This window comes from Sorex fumeus, unplaced genomic scaffold (genome assembly GCF_029834395.1).
Source record: "Sorex fumeus unplaced genomic scaffold, SorFum_2.1 ptg000061l, whole genome shotgun sequence".
In the NCBI taxonomy this organism is placed as follows: Eukaryota; Metazoa; Chordata; class Mammalia; order Eulipotyphla; family Soricidae; genus Sorex; species Sorex fumeus.
Genome location: NW_026606118.1, coordinates 22,992,811 through 23,019,865, shown reverse-complemented (window position 1 = coordinate 23,019,865; position 27,055 = coordinate 22,992,811). Strand labels below are relative to the sequence as shown.

Genomic DNA, 27,055 nt, shown 5'->3' with positions numbered 1-27,055 from the left:
AGATATTATTTTGCTAGTTTTTCCTCCTCATTGTCTTTAATTTAGGTTTGATATTGCTACTTTCAGAAAGAAAAATTTTAGTTGCATACAATAGTACAGTACTTATCTGTTGAGTTTCAGTTAATCTGGGAAAAACAAATGAGCATGGCAGATTTTCCTACCCTCTCATGGCTTGTGTTCTAATCCCGAAAGAGAAGCAAATTAGTAATTGTGATCATCCCTGGAATAGTAATGAACAATATGGGAAAGGATCCATTGTTACCAGGTTTTGGTGGCACTGTGCATTGTCCACTTTAGATGTATCATGTTTAAACTTCTGCACCTCCAAATTACAGTGGGAAAAGAGAAAAACATAAGTATCTTGTCCCTAGATGTTATAACTCGAATAATAATCTCAAAGTCTCGACAATGAAGGCCCAATTTTTGAATTCTTCTTTTGTTTGTTTGTCTTATTTTTGGATAACACCCAGTAGTGCTGTGGGTTGAATCCTGACTCTGCACTCAGGGGTCACACCTGCTGCTGCTCAGAAATGGCTTGTACAATGTAGTATTTCTGTCTATATGAAATAAGAATTGATAAAAGTAGAAGAAAATATTGGAAAGATCCAGAACCGTAATGGGAGATTTTTAACAAATCGGTTATCAGTAGGCCAAGTAGACTTAAAAAAAAAAAAAAAGAATAAAGACAAGCCACATGAAATATTGACTAGAATGTAAAACAATAAGTGCTTTCATACATTGCTTGGTGGAGATGTTAGATGTTATAACCACTTTGGGAAAGTTTTGGCAGATTTTTATAAAGCTAAACATACACCTACCCTTTTACCCAGCAATTCCTCCTTGGTATTTAACCAAGAGAAATAAAAACATATGTCCAGAAAAAAGATTTGTTTAAGACTGCTCATAAGTACTTTATTCATAATAGCCTGAAGTTGAAAACAACCCTGATGTTTGTCAGTGGAGAAATTGATAAAATAAATTGTGGGGGTATTTAGATGTAAAAAGGAGCTAATATACTGTGTATTAGAATTGAATCTTACAGACATTATGCTGAGCAAATCAAGACTTAAATTGTTATGAACTTTATGATTCCCTTCATGTATTTTACTACAGTAGGCAAATTTGTTCCAATGAAGGAAATGGGGAAAAAGGTTTTTTGTGGCAAAGGGAAATTGATCTGGAAAAGAATTTTCTGGAGAACTGGAAATGTTTTATTTTGATTGTATGTTTTTACAGATTCTATCTGTTTTTCAAAACTCATCAGATTATATTTTTAGGATTTATTCATCTCAAGGTATGCCAGTTTACCAACTAGTATAGAATACTGTTTTGTAGATAGGCTTTTATTGGTAAATTAGTTTAGCAGTTCCAATACTGCTTACATAGTTTTCTAGTAATGAACACATCAAGTAATACACCAAGAGTACTGCAACGAACAAACAAGTGCAGATGTCACTTCGACTATACTTTTTTGCCTCTCTGGGATATATTCCCAGGAGTGATATTGCTGGATCAAAAAGGAGCTCAATTTCTAATTTTTTGAGAATCATCCATACTGTTTTCCAAAAGGGCTGAACCAGTCGGCATTCCCACCAGCAGTGAAGGAGGGTCTCTTTCTCGCCACATCTGCACCAGCACCGGTTGCTTTTGTTCTTGTGGATGTGGGCCAGTCTCTGTGGTATGAAATGATATCTCTTTGTGGTTTTGATCTGCATCTCCCTGATAATTAATGATGTAGAGCATTTTCTCATGTGCCTTTTAGCCATTGGGATTTCTTCTTTGAGAAAGTTTCTGTTCATTTCATTGCCCCATTTTTTGATAGGGTTGCATGTTTTCTTCTTGTGGAGTTCAACCAGTACTTTGTATATCCTTGATATCAAGCCCTTGTCGGATGTGTATTCGGCAAATATCCTTTCCCATTCTGTAGACTATCTTTGTATTTTGGTCACTGTTTCTTTTGAGGTGCAGAAGCTTCTTAGTTTAAGATAGTCCCATTTGTCTATCTCTATTTTTCACTTGCTCGGCCAGTGGCGTGACATCTTTGAAGACACCATTAGCTTCAATGTCATGAGTCAGAAAGAGAGGGATACACATAGACAGATTACATTCATCTGGGGAACGTAAAGTAAGAAAATAGTAGACTAACACCCAAGAATGGCTGAGATTAGTACCAGGAATTTTGCTCCATGGCTTGGAGGCCAGCCACACATGCTAGAGGAAAAGGCAGCTCAGATAGAGAAGGGAGCACCAAATAAAGGGTGTTGGGAGGATCCTCCCAGTATGGGAGAAGCATGCTGAAAGTAGACTATAGACCAAACATGATTGCCACTCAATGCCTCTTTTGCAAACCACAACACCCAAAAGAAGAGAGAGAACAGAGGAGAATGCCCTGTCACAGAGGCAGGGGGCATAAGGGGGATGGGGGGTGGGAGGGATACTGGGATCCGTGGTGTTGGGAAATGGGCACTGGTGGAGGGATGGGTATTTGATCATTGTATAATTGAAACCCAAGCACAAAATTTGTAAGTCTACAACTGTACCTCATGGTGGCTAATAAAAATTAAAAAAAAAAAAGTAATACACCAAAGAAGCCAATTTTCTTCTAGAGGAAAAAGTTACAGTATAAAATGGCATATGATTAGGTTGTGTTATAGGATTGCATTGAAATTAGAGATTGCCAGGTTAATAATCCATGCTTTTAAATCATGGTCACGGTCCTCCCGTTGTTCATCGATTTGCTTGAGCGGGCCCAGTAACGTCTCCATCATGAAACTTGTTACTGTGTTTGGCATATCGAATACATCACGGGGAGCTTGCCAGGCTCTGTCATGCAGGCGAGATACTCTCAGTAGCTTGCCGGGCTCTCAGAGAGGGGCGGAGGAATTGAACTCGGGTCAGCCATGTTGGCTGCTTGTAAGGCAAATGCTCTACAGCTGTGCTATCGCTCCAGCCCATGCTTTTAAATAAATTCAGTAAATAGATAATACATTATGTATGCTTGACCTTTCATACCCACTTGGGTTGCACTGGTCTATTTGCAGTAAATAAATTAGATACAGTAAAACACATAACACCTACAGATCTTATCACAGACAACAATATTGATGTAGATATTGATTTAATAGCAGTTTATTTTCTATTAAAATAATGGAGCGATAGCACAGTGGTAGGGCGTTTGCCTTGCATGCAGCCAACATGGCCAACCCAAGTTTGATTCCTCCGCCCCTCTCGGAGAGCCCAGCAAGCTACTGAGAGTATCTCGCCCGCACGGCAGAGCCTGGCAAGCCACCCGTGATGTATTCGATATGCCAAACACAGTAACAACAAAATCTCCAATGGAGACGTTACTGGGCCCGCTCGAGCAAATCGATTTTCTTTAGCATTATTGCGATATCATATATAATAACATGCAAAATATTTGATAATGAACTGTGTTAGTGATAAGACTCTCACTCAACAGTATGTAATTGGTAGTTAATTTGAGGGATAGTCAGAGGTTATATGCAGACTTTCATTTGTGAGGGGCGCACCTAATTTCTGCATTCTTTAACAGTCAACTCTACATAAGTAGAATTTTATATAGAGAGATATTTGTATAATATATGTTTGTGTAAATACAGCCTATGTACATGGACATATGTTTATGCCACATAAACATAGTTTGTGTATATACTGCAGTGTCTTGGGAGCAGTGTGGCACCTCAAGCCTCATCTTGAATTCTGAGTACCAGCACTGTCACTGTCACTGTCCTCCCATTGTTCATTGATTTGCTCGAGCGGGCCCAGTAATTTCTCCATTGTGACACTTGTTACTGTGTTTGGCATATCGAATACATCACGGGTAGCTTGCCATCCTTAATAAATACATGTAGAAAGGAATGACTTTAGGACTGGATTATGGAAAATACTAGATGAAATAGGACCTCCTTATGACAAAAAGTAAAGTAATATTTATGTAATAATAGCACTCAACTTGCTGAGAATTTGAACATCAAAATAAGAAGGATATTAATAGTTGGCATCCCATTAAATAAAATTGCCCATGCATGAGTCCTCTGTGGTCTGTACAGTTAAATAAACTAACGAACAGAGACAGTACTTTATGGTAGTAATATAATTAATACAGAAATGATGAGGTCAGAAGATTATTAGTGAGTTTTAAGCTTGGTAGGAAATTTGATAAAGAACAGTCATTTAATTGCTAATATCTCCTCTCAACTTTTTACTGGATTTTGTTTTGGGACTTGTAACCAAGTGGCCAACATGGCCGACCCAAGTTCGATTCCTCCACCCCTCTCAGAGAGCCCGGCAAGCTACCGAGAGTATCTCGCCTGCACAGCAGAGCCTGGCAAGCTACCCGTGATGTATTCGATATGCCAAACACAGTAACAACAATTCTCATGTTGGAGACGCTACTGGGCTCGCTTGAGCAAATCGATGAACAGCGGGAGGACCGGACCATTATAGTTAAGATTTTAGTTATATTGCTAGAGGTAGTATACTAGGTAGGGAACCCTAGCATGCCATATGATCTCCCGAGCACCACCAGGAGTGATTTCTTTCTGAGTTCAAGTCAGGAATAACCCCTGAGCATCACTGGGTGTGAGTCCCTCTGCAAAAAAAGAAATAAAAGATGTTCAGTATAACTAACTCATTTTTTAAACTTGATTCATGCAATTATAGTTGCTATGAAAATATAAAATTATTTACTAAATATTACAAATACATGTAATCTTTATACTTATATTCAAATCTGTGATAATATATTTGTTAAATATGTTTAGTAAGCATTTCTTATTGTATATTTAATATAGAGTAAATGGTTTAGTGTGTTAGATCATAAATGTCATAGAGAAGTTTAAGGTGTAGATACAGCAATTTAAATGACATGGTTGAAGAAGATCTCACTGAAAAGGCACCATATTAATGAAATCTTGAAAAGCAGGGAATAAATCCTGCAGATGTTTCCAGAAGTGGTGAGAGAAGTCACAAAGTTTTTGACACCGTAAATCCTTGTATTCAGGTTTTAGAATAGGAAGACTGGCTGAATCCAGAGTGGGTGAGCAAAGTGATAAAAGGTGAGAGTTGGAAGGAAAATGTCAAGCAGAATTGATAGGATATCACTAATATATATATATATATATATATATATAACATATTTATTTATTTTAAGGTATTAATAGTTTTACTGTAATGAGTAATGATGGAATTGGGGAAATCCATTAATAGATTTTTAGTCAAAATGAGAAGTAATCTTGGCACAGAGCAGAGTTTGCTGTACAGAATGTAGAGAGAAGTGGTTTGACTCGATATATTTTGAATGTAGAACTGACAGCTTACTTGATTTATCTGTAGGGTGTGACAAAAATAAGCGGACTTAGAATAGGCTCCAAGGGTTTGGGTTTTAAACAGTTACATGAATGGAGTCACTTTTGCTGCAAAGTGGAGAGAAAAATTTAATGAAGTAAGATGAGTTAGTTTTGAACTTAGTGTATTTTGAACTGTCAAATGTAAAAGTGAGATGTTAATGAGGATATATATGCAGTTGCTCAGAGACCTGAGCCAAGGAAAGTTGGTAGCCTGAGGAAGTAATATTTAAAGGCAATGTGATTAGCTGTTGTCATCAACGTAAGGTATTGAAAGAGAACGTGGGAAGTCCAAGAACTCAAGCCCCCACTCAAGAGATAGGAATAAATACATATTTAGGGCTTGAGTGACAGTACAGTGTGAAGGGTGCTTAACCTTGTACGCTGCTGACCTGAGGTCAGTCTCCGGCACCCCTTATGATGCCCGGAGGTCCCTGAGCAGAGCCAAGAGGAAGTACTGAACACCACCAGGTCTGGCCCCAAGCTCAAACAAACAACAAGAATGAATATGTGTTAATGACAGAAAAGGAGCTCCCAAGGAGCCCTGGAACCCAGATCTTTATAAGCAGGACACTTAAAGGGTAGGCTCGTTGCAAGAGGAGAAAGGGCTCATCTTTTCATGTTCCTTGAGTCATTAAAGATGACATCTATAACTTTTCCCTTAGCCAAAAAGAAGCCTATAAGTAACTGCGGACTTGCTGGTGGCAAACTTTGGACCAGGAAGGCTCAAGAGTAAACCCAAGACGAAGAATTAGAGACAAATAATATAGTGTCTTGCTAGCTAGCTGACTTCTCGATATACTATTAGAAAATAATTTATATCACATTTTCCATAGTTTGGGGAAGCAATCTTGTTTTTTTGTTTTTGTTTTTTTTTTTTTCAATTCTCCTTTGTTTTGTGTTATTTGGGGGCTCAGGATCCTTGTTTAGTGCTCAGGGACCATTTGGTTCTAGGGATCTTTCATGCAAAGGAAACAGTCTAGCCCCTTATTTATTTCTCTGACCCCTATTATACCTCTTGTGATTTTTACGTGCACTCAGTATGAGAACCCTGATTCAGGTCTAGCTTATGGAGTGATGTTTTTTTAAATAGTCTTTCTTCAGTGTTAGCAAATACAAAAGGATTTAAAACTGGCTCTAGTGGCCAAAATTTGCAGCAGTAAGTGATTCTCAGCCATTGAGTTACAAAACAGGAACTTAGAGGCCAGGGACAAAAGTAAAAGTTCTTATTTATAATTCCTGTTTCCCAGAAAGGATGTCTAATCAGCCAAAAGAAAAGATCTCAAAAATATTGACATCTTGAAATTTTCCTTCTAAAGTAATATTTAATAGCTAGCATTATTTTAAAGAAAACAAGCAAATTCATTTTAAATGAAAACTGCCAACAATTTCTTATAAATATTTCTAGTGCCCATTTACAGAGGCGCTTTGGAAATAATATGGAATAAAAATCACATGTTGTGTGATTTATTCTGCTTTTTGAGAAAAAAAAATTAAATGTCTTTGTTATAATGAACCCGTTTGAGGTTAAAGGTTTTTTTAAACTTTTAATATATTAAAGAGTTCAAAGTAGTTTTGAAAGTCTATACTGTTTATGATAATGGAAATGGAAGAGCCCTCTAAAATTATTTTAATACAAATTATCTGGTAAAGTCTTCGGATACTATTAAATTATTGCAAACCAATGAAAATCTGTTCTGTTTTTTAAAATTACAAAAGAAGGCAAATTAAGTTTTCCAAAGGAATTTATTCATTTACTTTCAAAATGTTCCTCTTTATACCTATCTACCAGAGTATATCCTGTATTTAATACACATTAAGTAGCTGACCTTTTAAAGCCCCATTTTTTCTAATTTCATACATTCTCATATGAATCGCAAATTATGTCAACTAATTAAGTTACATGTACTAATTGAAGCTAACCAAGGAAGCCCTGAATTGAGTGCCTGAGTTTACTACTACATAGCATGACCCTGAATGAATCATTTTATGTTTGTAATGCCTTGAACTAATCCTTACAAAGACAGAATTCTAAAATCCGGAGCAGGATAAAGAAAGCGTTACAAACTAAAGATAATTCTGTCACATTTAGTGAGAGAAATTATTACCAGATTTTCACTTTGAACTCCAAAATTCACATCTGCCTTTTTCATGTTGTTATTCCTAGCATTGTTACAGTAGTGCCTGACTTGAATAACTATTAAATAACTTAAAGAACTCTTGCATTGCATGGGAGGTTATAAGGAGTAATTGGAAACTGGGCCTGAAAGGGGGAAAATGTTGTGAAAGAAGACGTCATATGAAATTAGGACAAAAGCATGAAAAAAAATTGGGGGAGACAAGTGTCATCTGGATTGAAAGGCAAAATGAGAAATAATGCTGGGGAAACTACTGAAGCACAGGCTTCGCATCTAGGGACCCCAGATTCAATCTCCTGCAATGCTTGCTCCCCCGAACACTGCCGTTGGTTAGACCCCAGAAAAGATCAAACTAAACAATGTCCACAGTATTTACATTGACCCACTCTTATTGTTTCTCAGTTTTAGCATGAATGAGTAAAACATGATGTACCTAAATTAAGGTTTTTGGGAGAAACAAGTAAGCACTAAATATTTGGCCGTATTTTATAACCTGTTAAAAGAGTGTTTTCCAAAGTAGATGTTAGCACTCCCACTGTGGGGTGGGGGTTTCAGTTATTTATCAGCCAGAGGACAGTAAGTAGTACCCTCAGATACCAATGTGAGGTGCTTTCTGTTTGTTAATTTGAAATTTCCAGTGGTGTGCTGGGTGATTTTTTTTTTTTTCTGAAAAGAGGGCAGTAAACCAAGTCAGTTTAGAAAGCTCTGCAGTGTGGAGTATTCCAATAAAGATATTTGTCTGTGACTTTATTCATGTCTTGGATTTATCTTATTGAATCCGCCATTCCCCAGTAATGTGTGTTCTGCCCATGGTGGGGAAAAGCTCTTTTTTGGTCTATCTAATTGTCATTATTCTTTTCCTCCTCAGAATAGTCTTACTACTTCTTTTTCACTTACATACGTCATGGCCATCCTGCAAGACTGTACTAAAATATTATTTGATCAGTTCTTATATACGTTTTTTTTTTTTTGTTCTCCTGTTTCATGTACTTACTTGATCACTTGACTTCCCATTAATCGGTGATTTGCTCGAGTGGGCACCAGTAACGTCTCCATTTGTCCCTGTCACGTGCTAGTGTAGCCCAATGGTGTCTGTTTGCTCTAGGAACACGAAGAGCCTCAAACCGATCATTCATGATCTTGATGAAGAAGTCTGACCATCTGGTAGGTGGGAGGCCACGCAGTCTATTGACATCCCATGGAATCCAGTCGGTAACAGCTCTTGTCCAGCGGTCATCTGTAAATCGCATTACGTGACCAGCCCATCTGATTTTTGACGCCTTGGCAAAAGAGACAGCATCCCTGATTCTTGATCATCGATGGAGGTCGGAACTCCGGATTCTTTCTCTCATTTGAGTGAAACGTGATATTCCAAGCATAGCTCTTTCCATTCCTCTTTGGGAGACCCGAATAGCGTTCTCATCCTGTTTTTGTAGGGCCCAGGTCTCTGAGGAGTATGTTAATGCAGGAGGAACAGTGGAATCAAAGAGATGTGCCCAGAGCCGGAGGTTCTTCGTCCTCTTAGCTATTTCTTCGATGCTCTTGAAGGCGTTCCAAGCCCCTCTCTTCCTCCTGCGCAGCTCGGGTGCCAGGTCATTTGTCATGTTGACTTCTCGACCTAGGTACACATAGCTGTTGCATTCAGAGATGGTCGTTCCATTGAGAGTGAATGGGGCATCGGGAACGAGGCTGTTTTCTCATAAACATTGTCTTCGTAAGATTCAGCTGTAGTCCGACCTTTCCACACTCATGGTCAAAGTTGGCCAGCATTTGTGCTGCTTGGCTAATGTTTGGCGTTATTAAAACAATGTCATCAGCAAAACGGAGGTGGTGTACTTGCCGACCATCTATCTTCACTCCCATTCCAGTCGTCGCATGATGTTCTCAAGGGTAGCACTGAAGAGTTTCGGTGAAATGGTGTTCACCCTCTCTTGACATCAATGATTACTTCTTTGTAGAATGGTGAAATCCTGGTAGTGAATCCGTAATACAGCTCACGGAGGATCTTGATGTATTGAGCTTGCATTCAGACAGGTAGCGTGTGAAGAGCCGAGCCAGTGTATTGATGAGTACTGACGGCAGGTTCTTCAGGTGTTCAGGTCTGACCTTGTCTGGGCCGGGTGCTGTTCATTTCTTTACTGACGAAATGGTGTGTCGGATTTCGGAAGGGAGAACATTGGGAATGACATGTCCATCCTGTGGAATTTGGTATGTGGGCAGTTGGACATGGCTATCGAAGAGATTTGAGTAGAAGTCATGGATAATGTTCTCCATTGCCGTTCTGGAAGATGTGATAGCTCCATCAGGACGTCGGAGGGCAGTCATCTTGATCTTGTAGTTGGCGAAGGACACGCGGGCGTTATGAATGCTTTTCCCGGCTTCTGCCGCATCTACCAGCACTGCTGCTCTTCTCTCTTTGAGGTCTTCCTTGATCACTTCTCTGTACTGCTTTGCAAGCTTGAATGGTCACTTGTGGTTGCCTGAGGCATGAGCCAAGCCACGTTGGAGAATAAGCTCAAGAGTTTTCGAAGACAGGCTTTTTTTTTGTGGTTATGTCTCTCGGCATTCCTCGCACAATCATGGAGGTGCTGAACCAGTCGATCGTATTCCTCGTCAATGTTGTCAATGACGGCATCTTCCCATGTTGCTGCAACAGAGCCAAAGAGCTCCCAGTTGGTGGTCGTTCTGGGAGTTCTCTTTTTAAACTTTGCAGCCCTTTCTCCCCGCTCTGTGAAGTAGAATTTTCCTCCACTACCTCCACTACCCAGCCGCCTCCACACTCCAGGATGCTTTCTGGATCCACAAAGCGGCCGCGCAACACATTATAAGACATTGCATACCCATCTTCCAGATTTGCCGTACCATATTTGATAAGGTTCAAATATGGTAATACCTACAAGGGCGATTAGAGGTCGCCCCAAAAGCCTCTCTCCCTCTCGGAAAGCCTGGCAAGCTACCGAGAGTATTCGGCCTACACGGCAGAGCCTCGCAAGCTATCCGTTGTGTATTTGATATGCCAAATCCAGTAATTACAATGGGTCTCATGTACTTACTATAATAAGCAATTCAGCACTTTCTATCTGCCATATTTTCATAATACTCTTTTCAGTAGGTGCATTTTAGTTTCAGGTGTACATCGCAATGAGAGACTTGTTCTTTGTGTATATTGCAAAAGGATGACCACAGTCAGTTTAGTAGCATTTGGTTTCCATGCAGCATTACTGAAAGTATCTTTGCTTGTCATGAGAACTTCTAATGCGCATAGAGGAAAGAAAAGGCAGTGGCTTAGAGAACCTGCCTTGTGAATGTACGGCCATGAGGTCAAATCTCCAGTGCCCCTGGGTGCCGAGGCAGGCCCAGTGGCTCTCTCAATTGATCTCTGCTGCTGAAATCTCCTGTGCTCACAGAGGATTTCTGTCTAAACCACATGTAGGAAGAGGTGAGTTTGTGCGTGTGTGTTACACAAAGGGATGCAGACCTTTCAAGCACCAAAGTGAAATACACAGCTATACTGACCATAGCCAATTGTAGTATCACAGCCAGAAGTGGGACTTCATGAGTGCAGGAGTGTGACCTCTGCCAAGCCCCTGTGCAGACATCACAACCGAAAGGGCCCAGACCTCAGAGAGCATGGTGACTGTGTAGGCACTGCAGTTTGGCATGTGACTCCCCGCCCCCACAGAGAGAAATGTGTGAGTGCCACAACCAAGCTTCGGTGCAATCTCTCATTATCACAACTGCAACAATGAAGGGAGGCAGTTAAAAAACTTATAATATCTATCATCTCAGCAACTTCCAAATATGCAGCATTCTATATTGTATGTAAAGGTCATTGATGTACTTTGCATTGTTGTGGCTTATCTATAACTATAATTTTATAATGGGAAACTTGTAATTTTATACATCCTTTACAATAATAGTAATATTTTGTATTTTAGTGCCCATACCAAGATAATCAGCTCTCTAACTGCAAAAATAAATAAATAAATAAATAAAAAACAAAAACAATCAGAAAAGTCTTATATCTCCCTTATGTCTAACTGGAGTTCTTAATAGCAAGAATTTATTAAGACTTTAAACAGTGTTGAGTTAATTGTGTTTCTGGTTCCTCTCAAAAGAGGGAAATTTGAAATAGTCACTTCTTTTATTAGTTTATATTGCTGGAATATAGGCTATTAGTGAACATTTGTAAGTATCATATTACAAATGGTGAACTCAAGTGGACATGTATACCTAAGTCAGATAATATTCTAATGCTTGTAGACCTTCAATTCCAGTTGTCCAGATTTTGGAAAAAGGTTAAACTATTCTGGAAAACTTAGTGATTAAATTCATGATTTTGTTCCCAAATAATGTAGAGGAAGGAAGGAAGTTGATGCTGCAATTCTTATTGTTCAAAAAAAACAGCCAAATACTGAAATTTCAATCATTCTATATTACTTTATAGTAAAACTAGTTGAGCTATATAAACTCAGCAGTCATTATATTACCACAGAGGTAAAATATTTATTGAGCAGAATTATTTCCATTAGAATAAGTAAAGCTAAAAGAAATTGGAGATACATATATTTATTGAACTATACTACTACTGATCACAAAGCCACCAAGTATTTGATATAATATAAACTAGACAGATCTTAACCGTTATTGAACTTAGAGTTAGGGTATGTATATGCTGCAGGAGAGGATTTCATATACATTTAATTATGATTAAAATACTAGAGAGCTACTGAAAGCCCCTGCCTAACGTTGGAAATTCAGAAAAGCATTTTTTGAGGAAATTAAATTCTGATCTGAACTATGAGGAATTGACTCTGAACTCCGAGAAAATGTGAATTGCTTATGCTGGGAAATGGCAGTGGAAACTAAATTGTGTGGACTTTCACCTGTTTAAAAGGTGCCAGCATCTCTAGTTGATAATGACTGGTATGGGAGCATGAGAAGAAGTTAGACAGTTAGAACCAAATAGGATAAACTCATAGTCATTTTGTTTTTTGGTTGTTGTTTTGTTTTTTCTTTTAACAAGTTTTGTTTTCCCTTTTTAATGCTGTGATGCCAGAGGTTGCGCCCTTGGTTGTGGTGCTCACGTGCACTTAGCTTGAGGTTCCTGGAGGTCACGGCCGTTATTGCCATGATTGCATGTACAGGTACAGGTTAGTGCTGATATCCAACTTGTAGCCTCAGTCCTGCAGTGCAGGCTGTCGGATGGTGAGGCATAGTCCTCTTGGCCCAAACCATTGAAAAGAATGACATGACTGGAGTTTTCTTTTTAAAAGGTAACTCTAACCACTGGATGAAAAAGTGTGTGTGTGTGTGGGGGGGGGGGGGGGGAGAAATCAAGACTATAAGGAGATAGGTTCAGCCACTGTTGGTGAGAAAATGGGAGATGAACATCAATTCATAATGTTTCAAAAGTAAAATCAACAAGTTTCCTAGAAATTAGGCAAGGGAATTGGGCTAGAAGCTGAGAAAAGTGCTGAAAATGATGCCCTCTAATTTCTAATTTGGGGAAATGAAGTTTCCTAGGAGGATTGCTGGAACAGTCAAGGAATTGGGACAAATGATTTGAATTTTATTAAAACATAGATGTCTTAATAGAGATTACAATATATTGATTGGTACTATTTTAAACTGTGGGAGCAAGCACAGAGAAATAACCTCTGACAGGAATCCTTATGCTTGTAGGAGTCTGGTACATAGTGCCGTGAATCAAAATACATAGTAGATGTATCAGCTGAAGGGGAGCACCTCTGCTGAGGGCAGATCATTTTCAGATAAACTTGGACTCAGTTTATTTGGGGAGGGGTGGTAGGGGGACAGAGAGAGAGAGAGAGAGAGAGAGAGAGAGAGAGAGAGAGAGAGAGAGAGAGAGAGAGAGAGAAGAGAAGAGAAGAGATTTTTTGTGAGTTTTCTGCTAGTTATGAGGGAAACAATTCAGATAGAAAATTCTATAGGCATTAGTGTTAGTAGTGCCCACCAGTTTGCAATGTCCTATCTAACCAGTGTATGAAAGAATATTTTGAACAGGAGATTTGCAGTTCTGGCCTGCAGGTACAAAATGTTCCCATTTCTGTACTGGACTAAATATTCTCAGCCAGGGGCCTTATATCCCTAAGGTATTCCAAGGGCACCAGTTGCAAATGGCAAAGGGAACAAGGTCAGAAGGAAGACACAGTCAACAAAGCATTGAGAAACCCTGCATTAGATATTTTTTCAATTTATTTTTTATTTTATGGAATCACCATGTGATTGAGCATTATAAAGCTGTTCATGATTGGGTTTCAGTCATACAGTGTTCCAACACCCATCCCTCCACCAGTGTAATTTCCTAGCACCAGTGTCCCCTGTTTCCCTCTCACCCCTTTAAGCCACCCCCCACCCCAGTCTGCCTCTATGGCAGGCACCTCTCCTCTGTCTTTTCCTCTCTCTCTCTCTCTCTCTCTCTCTCTCTCTCTCTCTCTCTCTCTCTCTCTCTCTCATTTTAGGCATTCTGGTTTGTAATACAGATGCTAAAAGGTTATCATGTATATCCATTTACCTATGTTCAATACTGAGTTCTTGTCCAGAGTGATCATTTCCAACCTGAGTTAGAGATTTAGAAAAGATCCCCTGTAGGAAACTAGAAGGTAGATCAGCATACAAACCTAGGAGTCGGGAATGTGTCACAAAGGTCAGCGTGATCCTGTGCAAAGCAGTCTTCTAAGTGACATGGTAAGATGATGCCTGAAAAATGTCAGCTGAATTTTCCACTGTGGAGTAGCCAGTGATTTACAACTTTCTTAGACATGTGGTGCAGTTCAAAACCACTCAGTTAAGCAGCAAGCAGAACCATTTCCATGAACCAGCGTAAGATCCCTGTAGACTGTAGACCCCTACAACTCCACACACTAATCAGTGGTTTCCACTGGAATATGCTATCTGTGACATTAATAAAAGCAGTTCCTCTAGTGAACTGATGACATAAATGAGAAAGAGACTGGCAGCCCAGAGGGTCCCTTTAGAAAGGGCAGGAACACGATTGGCTTCCTCTGCTAACTTTGGTATCATGAGAATAAGCAGAACAGTAAGGAGAAAATTAATTGAAGTGATGAATTGGAAGATGTGTATTTGTTTTGAAATTTGTGGGTAGAATTTAGTGAAATGAATTATACCTGAAAAGAAAATGGAAATTAGTGTGTAGGATATATTTTTAAGGTACAGTATATTAGTGGCAAGCTACCTGTGATGTATTAGATATGCCAAACAAAGTAATAATTGTCACAATAGAGACATTACTGGGCCCGCTTGAGCAAAATCACTGAACACCGGGAGGACAGTGACAGTGATATTAGAGGATTGCTGAGTAAAGGGAAACAGAAGATGATACAAACTCAGTAATTTGGGGGTTGCATTTATTTAAGACTTTTTATATGCCACTTTTAAAAGTATCCACATAGCCTCATAAAATGATCAAGTATCAACTTGATAGTGAATTGGTACTTAATGGTACTTAATAGTTCTCTCAGAATGACAAGTTACACTTGGTCTCCAGATTATAAAATCCTGTGTTCTCTTACACTCTTAATGTGCATAAAAATCACTTGGTGCTTATGATAAGGAAATAATGAAATTGTTATAGTGAAGTAATAAATTCAGTAGGTTCTGATTGGGCTTAAAAGTTCTGCATTTCACAAAGTTCACAATTGATACCAGTGCCACTGGTTTATCTTGAAGGTCACCACTAGCCACCCCAAGATGTTAACAGATTGAATTCTTATTTTTTAATTTAATTTTTTTATTTAATTTTATAGACTTAAGTGTAAATGCTTAAGAGAAAAAGAAGACAATAACTAGTTCTTCACTTATTTTCAGTTCTGCTTTCAACAGCCCATTTAATGTTTTTTCTTTTATGAACTGGAGTTACTTAGCCCCACAACTTTTAAATAACATAGCACAGAGGAAAAGGTAAAGTTTATCCACCAGTCTAGCCTTTGTTTTTACTATTATGGTTTTTCTTCTTTTGGTTTCATAGGTTCAAATAAATGTTACTTTTTTTTTTTTTTTAGAAATAGTTCAGTCTATTGATAGTGGTCTCCCCTGTGCATGACCTTTAAGGTGTGCTGAAGAGACATTCCCATATTCCCTTTACTGCAATAGAAAACCATAAATGAGAACTGGGCTTGTATTTTGAGGAAGATCATTTTTAATGAGCCAGTTATTAGTCACAAATGTGTTTGGAACAAGTGGTAGTAGGGATACAGCAAAACTGTCATCATAGCTGTACCATGAAAAGGCAGGTGTTATCTCCTGAATAGACTGTAATCTCTGTTGTCATAAATACAATTTTATTTGGCCACTACAGTCTAGAATTGATGATAATTTTTTTTTTTAGAATGTAAAACACAGAAAATATGCAAGGTGGAAGGCTACATATATCCATAATTGTTTAAAGAATGGAGAAACTCCTCAAGCAGGGCCTGTTGGAATTGATGATGACAATGGTATGTATTATTCATATATATTGAAATATATATTGGGGAAAGAATCAAATATTTTGTTTTCCCCATCAGGTCCAAGTTCTATGAAAATTAGGTACATAGTTAAAAACTCAGTGATGTTGGAAAATAATGTTATTTTAATAGCTATGTATCACCAAAATATTCTGTTTCTACTTCTAATCAGATTTTATTCCTACCTAGAACAGGTAATCTGTACTTTATAAAACATTTCCAAACCACAAAGAATGCATTTTATATATTTGAGGTTCTTCCTTTTTTTTTTTTTCCTGAGTGGTTTGGATAGTACATAGTAGCTAATACATTGACATAGTTTATAATGTTTAGAGGATATTTAAAACTATGAGGTTGATTCCATATCCCAGTCTTCTCAGATTCTACCAAGACCCTGTTTTTATAATGTGTTTTTAATAAATAGTTATATCCATCCTCTTTTTATACAGTTTATACAGACACTATTCTGTACCTGGAATTAGTAATTTTTTTTCTTAATATATACAGGAAAATTGAAATTGAATAACGAAAAAATAGGTCTCATTCCTTCATTTGGCCTTTTAGTTTATGATGAAAAAAGAAAAGGAAAAATAATTTTCAGTTACATTGTTTTTATTGATTAGCCATATAAGAAATAGACTTTATAGATTCTCTAAATTAAGGAAACTCCAGAGGCCAGAGAGATCGTACAGGGCTTACTGTGCTCACCATGCATATGGTCGTCCCCGATTGATCCCTGATGCTGCATATGGTCCTCTGAGTCCACAGACAGACACATACACACACAAAGATACACACACAGTAAGAGTCCACAGACAGACACATACACACACAGATACACACACAGTAACACACACACACACACACACACACACACCTAACACTAATAACCTTCCTCTTAATACTGCACTTCTGTTGGATTAGGACCCCACTTATATGACCTCATTTAAACTTAGCTTTCTAACAATCTTACCACTAAATATAGTCACTTTGGAGATCTAGAACTTCATCATGTGAAATTAGGGCGAGGGGATAGTTCAACCAATAGCAACTATACAATCCTTTTATTAACTTACAGAAGATAGCAGCCAAAAAGTCCCTTTGTGTCTTTTTAAAGTTAAAACTATCCATCCCTCCTAAAATACTTGTCTTTATCTATCTGAATAATGCCTGCCTTTCATGAGATCTCTGAAATCTCAAGAGTTCCTTAGTTTATGTATATATGATGAATATATTTATACTCATGTATGTGTTGCATAATATTATTTGATAAAGTCTCTTGTCTGGTAATACTTAAGCTTTATGTAACACTTGTTAGGTGTGAGACAGATAAACATTTTTAAACACTGCCTAATTATGACTTAGAAATGATTGGGCGTCCTTACCCAAGCTCCAATCAATTAGCAGAGGCAATGATTTGAACTCAAATCTTTCTGATTCTAAACACTTTGCTCTTATTCTAAATTTAAGCAAAAGTTTTTTTCTCAGCCAGTTTGACATTAGATAACAAGACTTCCTCCTCATTGAACTTTTTAAGAAAGTGTCAACCAGTTCACTTGATAATACACCCTTATCTCAAGAATACAATATCAGTATTATGAGGAACAGTGCTGTACTTTAGATGCCCGGTAAAGCTGTAAGTTTCCCGTGACCTCTCCTGGGACATTTGTGCTCTCTTTTTTTTTTTTTTAGCTCTGTGTTTGTTTTTTAAGAAATTTTTTTTCCCCTTTATTAGGGAGATTTTTTTTTCTAGCATGATCGTGGTACCAAGGTTGAATAATAAAACACCCCCCTTTATAAGAGCTCACACTCATAATCAGGGAGCAAAAGGTTAATGGACAACATTAACGTGTTTCAGATATACATGGCAGTGGGAGATTGTTCCTGAGCTGTTTCTTTTGGAGGGTTGATGGGTCCGTCTTCCACCTGGTGTTTTGGGTACCTAAGAAGCCCGCCTGGCAGGCAGTTCAGTGTGAAACTGAAGATGACATGCTCCAAGGGACCTGCAGTGCCAAGGATTACCTGGGCCAGTTCAAGCCCCCCTGCAGTGCTCAGGGACCCGCATGCCGGTACCTGGAGACCACAGAGCACATCAGGCATGCACCTCAGTCCCAGTGCTCTCTCTGCGGCCCCTCACCTAGGTCCTCAAAGAGAAATTGAACCGGGCTCAGGGATGTGGCTTAGTGTTAGACCACATGCCTTGCATATATGAGGCTCTGGGGATTTGATCCTTGTCACCATATAAAATAGAGGAATTTGACTGTCAAGTTAAAAACAAAAAAAAAGGAACCGATGCTATGACTTAAAAATAAAAACTACGTGTCTTCAGGGTCAAAGGCACGGAGATGGCTCAGTGGCAGCAGCAGCTGCCTTTGCAGGGCCATAGGCACACGTTCAGAGACATAAGAAGACACCCCACAGACTGGGAGAGAATGTTTGCCCACCACTCACTGAGAAAGGGTTGCTATCCAGGATAGAGTGAGCACTGGTAGAGCTTCAGAAGAAATAAATGCCAAGCCCCTCAGAAAATGGGCGGGAAGGGTGGAGTGGGGGATGAACAGAAACTTCCTCAATGAAGACAGACAGTTGTCAGAAATGCGTAAGAAAAAATGCTCTTTGTCAGAGGGAAACTCAAAACAACAATGAGATACAACCTCACCCCAACGAGATGTGTTCTTGGCACACATCACAGAGAACAAAGACAAGCAGTGTTGGCATGGATATAGGGGCAGAGGGACCTTCATTCACTGCTGGTGGAAACATTGACTAGTTCTGCCTTTTGGGAAAACCGTATGGACACTTCTCAAAAGACTAGGAATTCAGCTTTAGGCAGAATTGATGCTATTTATAATTATATTGGCATGTATGTTTATAACCAAACAAAAACATTGATCTAAAAATTAATGAGTGTAATGTTTATAGAAATCTGTAATGTTTGCGGGTGGGGATCACACCCAGAGGAGCTCAGAGCTTACGCCTGGCTCTGGGCACATTGCTCACCACTGATAGGATTTGGGGGATCATCTGGGATGCTGAAATCAAACCTGGGTCAGCCGGTGTAAGGCAAGTAGCCTGTCGCTGTTCTCTCTCTCTCTCTCTCTCTCTCTCTCTCTCTCTCTCTCTCTCTCTCTCTCGTCCTGCATTTTTCTATTTTTTTTTAACTAAGATTCCCAAATGGGTAGCTGTCATTTTAAATAGACTATTAAAATTTAATTTCTCAGTTGTTTTCAAAGTGATACAATATGATTTCTTTCTGCATAGCTAAATATGGAGATCCGTTCTTTTGTTTTTCTTGATTAGCTTGATGTTCTGAGCCTCAATTACTTAATAGCAAGTAAACAATAAGTAATGAGTAAAATGTAGCTGTCAGAAATGTCATTCTTGGAACTGGAGCTAATAGCACAGCGGGTAGGGCATTTGCCTTGCACGCAGCTGACCCGGGTTCGATTCCCAGCATCCCATATGGTCCCCTGAGCACCGCCACGGGTGGTTCCTGAGTGCAGAACCAGGAGTGACCCCTGTGCTTCGCCAGGTGTGACCCAAAAAGAAAAAAAAAAAGAAATGTCATTCTTTTTGGATAGCTTAAGTGTAGTGTGTTTTACCAAAAAAAAAAAAAAAAAAAGTTCTTAAACGGGTCTGAAGTTTAACAAGAAGGTTGTGGTAAGTTTTTGTTTCTCCTCCTCCCACTCCCAGCCCTATTAGAGTTTACTTTCTGAGAAACACGTACAATATTCAAAGATTTTACAGAAGTAGGAAGTGTTAACTTAAAAGTGATCCTTACATTGTCAGGCACGGAGTTAGCGTAAGAAAAAGAGAAACAAAACCCAACCTTCCTCTAAATGCTTGAGCCTGCTGATCAGCTGCATTACGTGGAATTGCCTCAGAATATCTGAAGAGTCGTGTTTATGTAGCAAAATAATCTGGGGTGTTTTTTTATTCGAGATTACCTAATTTAACGCTGCATAAATCTATGTAACAGATGTCGAAGAAAGCGAAGACGCGGGAGCCTCCTCTCTGCCCACACAGCCTCCTCAAGCTGGGACTTCAGCGTGCGACCCTGGCAGCTTACCTTCCAGCGGCTTCTCGGGCATCCAGATCCCGCCTGGCGCGCATGCACCTGCCAACACACCCGCAGAAGTGCCTCACAGCGCAGGTAGGAAATGGGAATGGGAATTTCCCAGGTTCTCAGCACACTCACAGATAACCCTCCTCCCTGTCATATTTCTGCCTTGATGGAAGAGTCATGTGGTGGTCATCGAGTGCCGTAAGACCTGGAAGTTCAATTCCAACTCAGTAGAAAATTGAGTCTTTGCATGCAGCCCACCCAGATTTAATCTCGGGTGCTGGGGAGCACCCCAGACGGTTCCCAAATTCGCCAGGTGTGATCCCTGAGCACAGAGTCAGGAGTAAGACCCAGAGTACAGCTGGTTGGGCCCAAAAAGCAAAAGAAAGAAAGTTGAGTCTTTCCCAGTGGGGATTTGTTTGTATATGGGTTTGTTTGGGGGGGGTTGGTGATTTTTTTTTCTGGGGGGCGGGGGGAGTGGCTAAGGGGGACATACCAAGTGGTGCTCAGTCTAGGTGATGCTTGGAGGACCATGTGTGGTGCTGCAATTGGAACCAGGGTTGGCCTTGTGCAAGGCGAATGCCTTAACCCCTAGACTATCTTTCTGGTCTCTTTAAATTACCTGCAAATAGGGCAAACATTTTTAGTCTTCAGAGCTTAGAAGAATACAATTTTAACAATTTTTATATTGATATTCTCTGATTTTACTCTGAATTTATTATTTTAAGGTCTGTGTGATAATATTAACAGGCAAAGTGATTTTCTAAGTACAATTTTGTTGCGTACTTTAACAATATTTTCTTTTTTTTTTTGAGGGGGTGGGAGCCACGCCCAGTGATGCTTAGGGGTTGCTCCTTGCTCTATACTCAGGAATTACTTCTAGCAGTGCTTGAGGAACCATACAGGTGCTGGGGATCAAACCCTGGTCAGCCGTGTACAAGACGAAATGCCCTACCCACTGTACTATCACTCCAACCCTCCCCATTATTGTCTAACTTTTTAATATTTAATATTTGTAGTATAGAATAGGCAAAACAAGCAATGCAGATGCATTTGCCTTAGATGAATATTGTTTTAATTATTTTCAATACTGATCAAGAGTGCCATACACAAGCACTTGTATTAGCATGCAAAGTAAGAATAACATGTATTTTGTAGTCCGATATACTAATCATTAGTTTTCATTCTTTGTTAGCCACAGACTCAGATGTTAGTGTCTCTCAGTCTAGGTTTTTTTCCTCATTCTAAAATGAATTTTATCAGCTTTACTTCTTCTTGTGGTTACTTTTTTTTTCCGTTTTCATTTGAGTCACTTTGATATACAGTTAGGAAGTTGTTCGTGATTGGGTTTCAGTCATACAGGGTTCCAACACCTGTCCCTTCACCAGTGCGCATTAAGCGCCACCAATGCCCTCTGCCTCTCTGCCTCTCCGTCTCCCTCCCTCTCTGTTCCTCCCTCTCTTCCTCTCCCTCTCCTCTTGCTCCCTACCTCCTCCTCTCCCTCTCCCTCTCCCTCCTCCCCCACCCCCGCTTCCTTTCGGATATTATGGTTTACAACACAGATACTGAGGTTATCATTTATGTTTGTCCCTTTACCTATTTTCAGCATTCAGTTCTTGTCCAGAGTAATCATTTCCAAGTATAATTGTTCACCTCTTCTCCCCATTATTTTATGGGGTTGGATTTTTTTTTCTTGTAAAGTTCTACCTGTGCTTCTATTAACCCCTTATCAGATGAGTGTTGGGTAAATAATTTTTTCTCAATCCATTCTTTGTATCTTGGTTGTTGTTTACTTTGAAGTGTAGGCGCTTCTTAGTTTAATGTAGCCCCTTTGTTTAGCTTTGCTTCCACTTGCTTGGTCAGTGGTAGTTCATCGTTGAAGATACCTTTAGCTTCTGTGTCATGGAGAGTTCTGCCTACTTTTTCTTCTGTCTACTTTACAGATTCAGGTCTGATGTCTAGGTCTTGAATCCATTTTGTTTTGATTTTCAGGCATGGCATTAGGAAAAGGTATGAGTTTATTTTTTGGTTATAGCTGATCAGTTTTTCCAACACCACGTCAAGTTGAAAAGGCTTTCCTTGTTCCACTTCATATTTTTGCTTCTTTTTCGAAGATTGACTGGTTGCGTATCATGGTTATTTTTAATTATTAATGAAGGAAAGTATGAACATTAACTGGTGCCATTCCTAACATAAAATCAGTGTTCAGCAAATTGCTTCCTTTTTGGTTTTTGTTTTCCTACTTCTGTACCAAAGAAAGACATTGTATACATTAAGCTCAACCCTGTGAAATTTGCTTGTTAAAATTAAGTGATAAAATATTGGTATTCGATGTTGAAGAAACACATTTTCTGCTGAAAAGCTATCCATGACAATAAATCTTAGCAACAGAGACTTCTGTCTGGAACTTTCTGTTGTGAGTAATTCATTCTCATCCAGTTACTCTCTAGTATAAGCCTTTTCTTTTGCTCTTTTGTTTTTCAGAGTGAGGGCATAAAATGTAAGACCTTGGATTTCTTTTTAGGATATAATTCTACTTTTTAGTTATAGGTTCTTGTGAATTTAACATTTAAGTAATTAGATTTTTTTATCATATTATTTCTTTCAATGCTTTAATAGTTTCTGCTATTTAAAAAAAAACTAAATTTTCCCTTTGGAAGTAAGGTAAAAACATACCTAGTAGTGGCAAAACCAGAGTTTGAACCCATGTCTTACTGATGTCAAGTTTTCAGCACCTCCCTTCTGCATCCCTTCCTCCAGGGAGTTTGGAGCCCCGCAAGTCAAAATCTGCTTGCTTGCTTTTGCTTTTCTCTTTAAGATTGTTCGAAGATATTAGAATCTACTCTTAGTGGGCAGATTTTTTTTTTCTATTATATTTAAAACAGTTTTTTTCTTAAGCCTAGTAGAAGACGAAATAACATTTTAACATTTTTAGTTTATAAATATAACAGATGTTTCCCCTGTTACTCACTTAAGAATGATTTACTTTCCCTCATATAAAGCTCCAGGATACATTTTTATCAAAGGGAAATCCTTACGATAGCTGAAAAGAATAGTAAGTACTAATAGTCAGTTTTAGTTCTTTCACAAAAAGGCAGAAGGGGTCTGGGGGTAGAAAGAGGGCCGGGATAACAGTTGTTTGTGTTTGCCTCTTGTGTAACCACTGATATTTACCACTGTTTGCTATCAGATATAGATGATACAATGTACAGGGTTTGGTTTTGTTTTTGTTTTGTTTCATTCAACATTTTCCCAGTAAATACTGAGGGAGGTGGTCTCAGGAGTCAATCTCTAATGACGGTGAACAGTAGGATTGTTTTATAATTAATGGTAGCCTTTTAATTATAAATGCAGTGACCATATAAATAGACTTTTAAAAACTTTGCTGTTTTATAATTGTGTGTCAAAAGTATTGCACTTGAGCTCTTGAATAGTTTTCCAAATTCTTCATGTTCTGCCCTAAGCATGATTCCCCCGCCACCCCAGCACACTTTTGTTTGTTTTATGGTTTCTTTGCCTCTCTGAATGCATTGCTTTTTATTAGTGTGTTTATTTATACTTTCTTGGAGAGTTTTCTAACCAAAGACCCATTTCTCTCTTTTCAGAATCCCCACACAGTGCAGTCAGTGGAATAATTTAATATTTAATTCAAATTTTATAGTGCTTAATTCTTATGTTAATTTGTTTTAATCATATTTAATGGGCTGTGTAAATATTTACATTAAAATTGACCAGAAGGTTCTTAGCACTCCTCTTTTGATCTAAACTAGGAAAAAAAAGAGAGGAATTTTCAACCCAGTTCTGCTTCCCACAAAAATGTTTTTATTGTTACACCTTGTCAACTTATTACAGTATAAGGATCTGTAACCCATTTGTGAATTGACAACAAAGGTTTTTCAACTCAACATAAATGAAGATAGACTGCATATTAATATCTCAAAAAACAAATGACATAAACTCAAGACCATTTTTACTAACTTAACAGGTATTTATGAGCTTGTGTTGGTATGTCCGGCCCCATGGCAGCGTGCCCTGAAGGTTGCCAAGAAAACAACCCAGAAGCAGCATCTTCTGACTGCTGCAGGCAGCATTTTGAGCAGCCTGTGTGATTTTTTCAGGCTTAGTTGAAAGATTGACCAGTTTTTAATAAAAAGCAGACCCACAGTGACTGCTTCTCGCTGGGCCCCGGGATGGCTGCGTAAGTCAAAGGACCTAGTCTACAGAATTTGTGCCTCTTCTAATATTGAATTCACAACAGGTCCAGAAGCTGATACCCAGTTTCAGTTCACTGGAATTAGAAAGCATTTCAGCTTTTATATTCTGACAGGAAAATTGAATTTTGGGCTGGCCAAATGGAGCAATTACTTATTACTTTCATGATAATGTAGTTCAAGTGCAGGTCTTTAAAAAAAAAAACCAGAAAAACAAAAACAAAAAGAACAACTGTGAACACAATATAAAACAGATCCTAAACTGTACCTCATCTGTTCAGTTCCTATGTCTGGAGAAGCAAATATCAACTCATCTTGTGATAATTTGTATAATAAATTATGCAACTGGGAGAAAATAATGCATGCCACCTATTTTAAAATAGTGTTTAAATTTTTGCTGACTGTATTTTTTCCTATAAATTGTTTTGTTCCTGTTAAATTTATCATAGTAGATGCGAAAAAGAATTTAAAAAGTGGGCCAGAGAGATAATGCATTGGCTAGGTGCTTGCCTCGTATGTGGCTGACCCAGGTTCCATCCCAGTCACTGCATACAGTCCTCTGAGCCAAACCAGGAGTAAGCCCCAAGCACTACTGGGTGATTCCTCAAATGCAGAACAATAAAAACATAAAAATTAAAACTTGTTATGCATTGAACATAGATTTATGAGCACATTCACTCAGCTCTAGAGGTTTCCAATTGCTGTGCTAGGGGTGCCCCAGATATCCCCAGGATTGCAGGGCCTGAGATTCTGGGGACCTATGCAAGCATTCTTGCATCCTTGCATTAAACTCACTGTCCATTTGGCTAGGAATCTCTGTTGGTATACCTGGACCTCCAGAATGCACCGCCTCCCAACAACAAAAAAAAAAATTGTAGTTTGCCATAAAACAAAATTAAATGAAATAAAATCATAAAAATGTAATCCTTTTTCTTTCAGTCTGATTTGAGTCCTTCAAACTCAAAATTTTTTTTCTACAAATTCTATTTAGCATTTTAGTCTTTACAAAATCCTATAATATATGCCTCTGGAAAACTTGTTGGTTTATTTTCTCCCTTTCCTGTCTCATCCATTTTATCTCAGTGTCTTTCTCATTATTCTTTCTACAAATTGCTCATTTGAAGCTAACTTACATTGTAAGCTTGGGCAAAAGAATTTGGCTTTTGAGACTGAGTTTATTGATTTAGAGTAATCAGTTTTTCATTCTTTGCTTTCCTACTGATTGAATCACTTAAGTCTCTGGTGAAGTTTCAGCATATTGTGTTAATTTTTTTAGTTGATTAATATTCTTTCATTCTAACATGCTGCTATTTAGCATTAATTAAGAATGTTCGTTGTTCCCTAAATGTGACAGTCATAGCAAGTTGTAACAGGATGTTAAAATTAACTGGATATTTATTAACTGGATATACTATTGGATATTTAAAAAATTCTTTAAAACATAAGCTGGAAAATTTGTAATGTATGATTTGTAATTTCATGCAAAATGATAAAATGAGATTCATTCCCTAAGTTAAATTATTTATAATTGTATTGTTTTACTAATATTTAATTTGTTAAGAAATTGAATAACAGGAAACTCATATTTCTGAAGATATTTGCTAAACTTTAATTGAGGAAGAAGTTGTATGTTACTCATTATAAAGTACATAATAAGAACTATGTTACCAAAACGTGTATGCAAAAACTCAGTTTGTTTTCCTGTATATCCCTACTGTAACCTGAAATATTATATTCAAATTTTTTAAGATTTCAAGGAAAGAGTTCAGTGAAGCAATGAAGCTACTTCACAATCCTGTAAGTGTTTTCTAAGATAAAAATAATCAAGAGGTATAATACTATCATACCCATTTGTGGTTCTCTGATTCACAGGTGTAGCAAGTAATACCATCCAGCCCACTCCACAGACTATTCCGGCCATTGATCCTGCAATTTTCAGTACGTTTTCCCAGGGTAAGTCACCTGTTTTATGAAGTATAGCGTGTCTCCAGTTTTAGGGTATTCTTTTGCCACTTAACCTTAGACGTTTCATATATCTGAACACCTGGATCATTGGGAACACATTGCTCTGAGTGCCTGTGTTCACGAGGTACCTCAGTGAGCCAGTGTTCTTTCATGGTAGCAGAAATAACATAAATCCAATTCATTCCCTCCCCCCCTTTTATTCCTCTACTCTTTCTTTGGCTGTAGTGGCATAATCAGTAGGCATGTTATTGTGGAAGGTTATGCTAGATGAGTTTAATTAAAGTTTATGTGTTGGGATTATGATCTTCCTTTTCTGCCTTGATTATTACATTGTCTAAAAGACTTTTCAAGAGCTAACCATACTTGAATACAAAATAATCTGAATATAATAAGTATTTTGATGTTGATACAGGCAAGGTTATTGATTTTTCTCTTTTAATCTTTCCTACTATGTGTTTCTTTTCCTTTTGGTTTCTGATCCATAACCAGCCATCCTGAGCGCTTACTCCTGGGTTTGTGTTCAGGGCTCACTCTTGGTGACCCTTGCCAGACAGCTTGCAGTGCCAGGGTTCAAATCTGTGTGGCTGTAAGCTCCTTACTTTTCATACTGTCTCACTGACCCTCTTTCCTACTTCACCGACCTGTCTCCTGTATTTTCCTCATACAGTTGGCTTAATTGGATATTTTTCATTCAGAATTTTCTTCAGGTGTCTGATGAGATTTAGCCCTTCGATATTTAAAACGAAGGCATTGATTTTAGTAACTTTTACTGGGTTTCCTTTGGTATTAATGTCTGCAGATTTGTTTCCAGCTTCATTTTTCT

The 27,055-nt window shown here is 38.4% G+C and overlaps 1 protein-coding gene across 1 annotated transcript in view; it reads left to right on the top strand.

The window, feature by feature from the left end:
• Nucleotides 1–27,055, top strand: part of VTA1 (vesicle trafficking 1) — a 59,171-nt gene that overhangs the window by 25,946 nt on the left and 6,170 nt on the right. Inside the window, exons 5-7 of the mRNA XM_056126110.1 lie at nt 15,876–15,984; nt 19,973–20,146; nt 26,140–26,220. Coding sequence (XP_055982085.1) covers nt 15,876–15,984; nt 19,973–20,146; nt 26,140–26,220 — 364 coding nt within the window. The remainder of the gene's footprint in view (nt 1–15,875; nt 15,985–19,972; nt 20,147–26,139; nt 26,221–27,055) is intronic.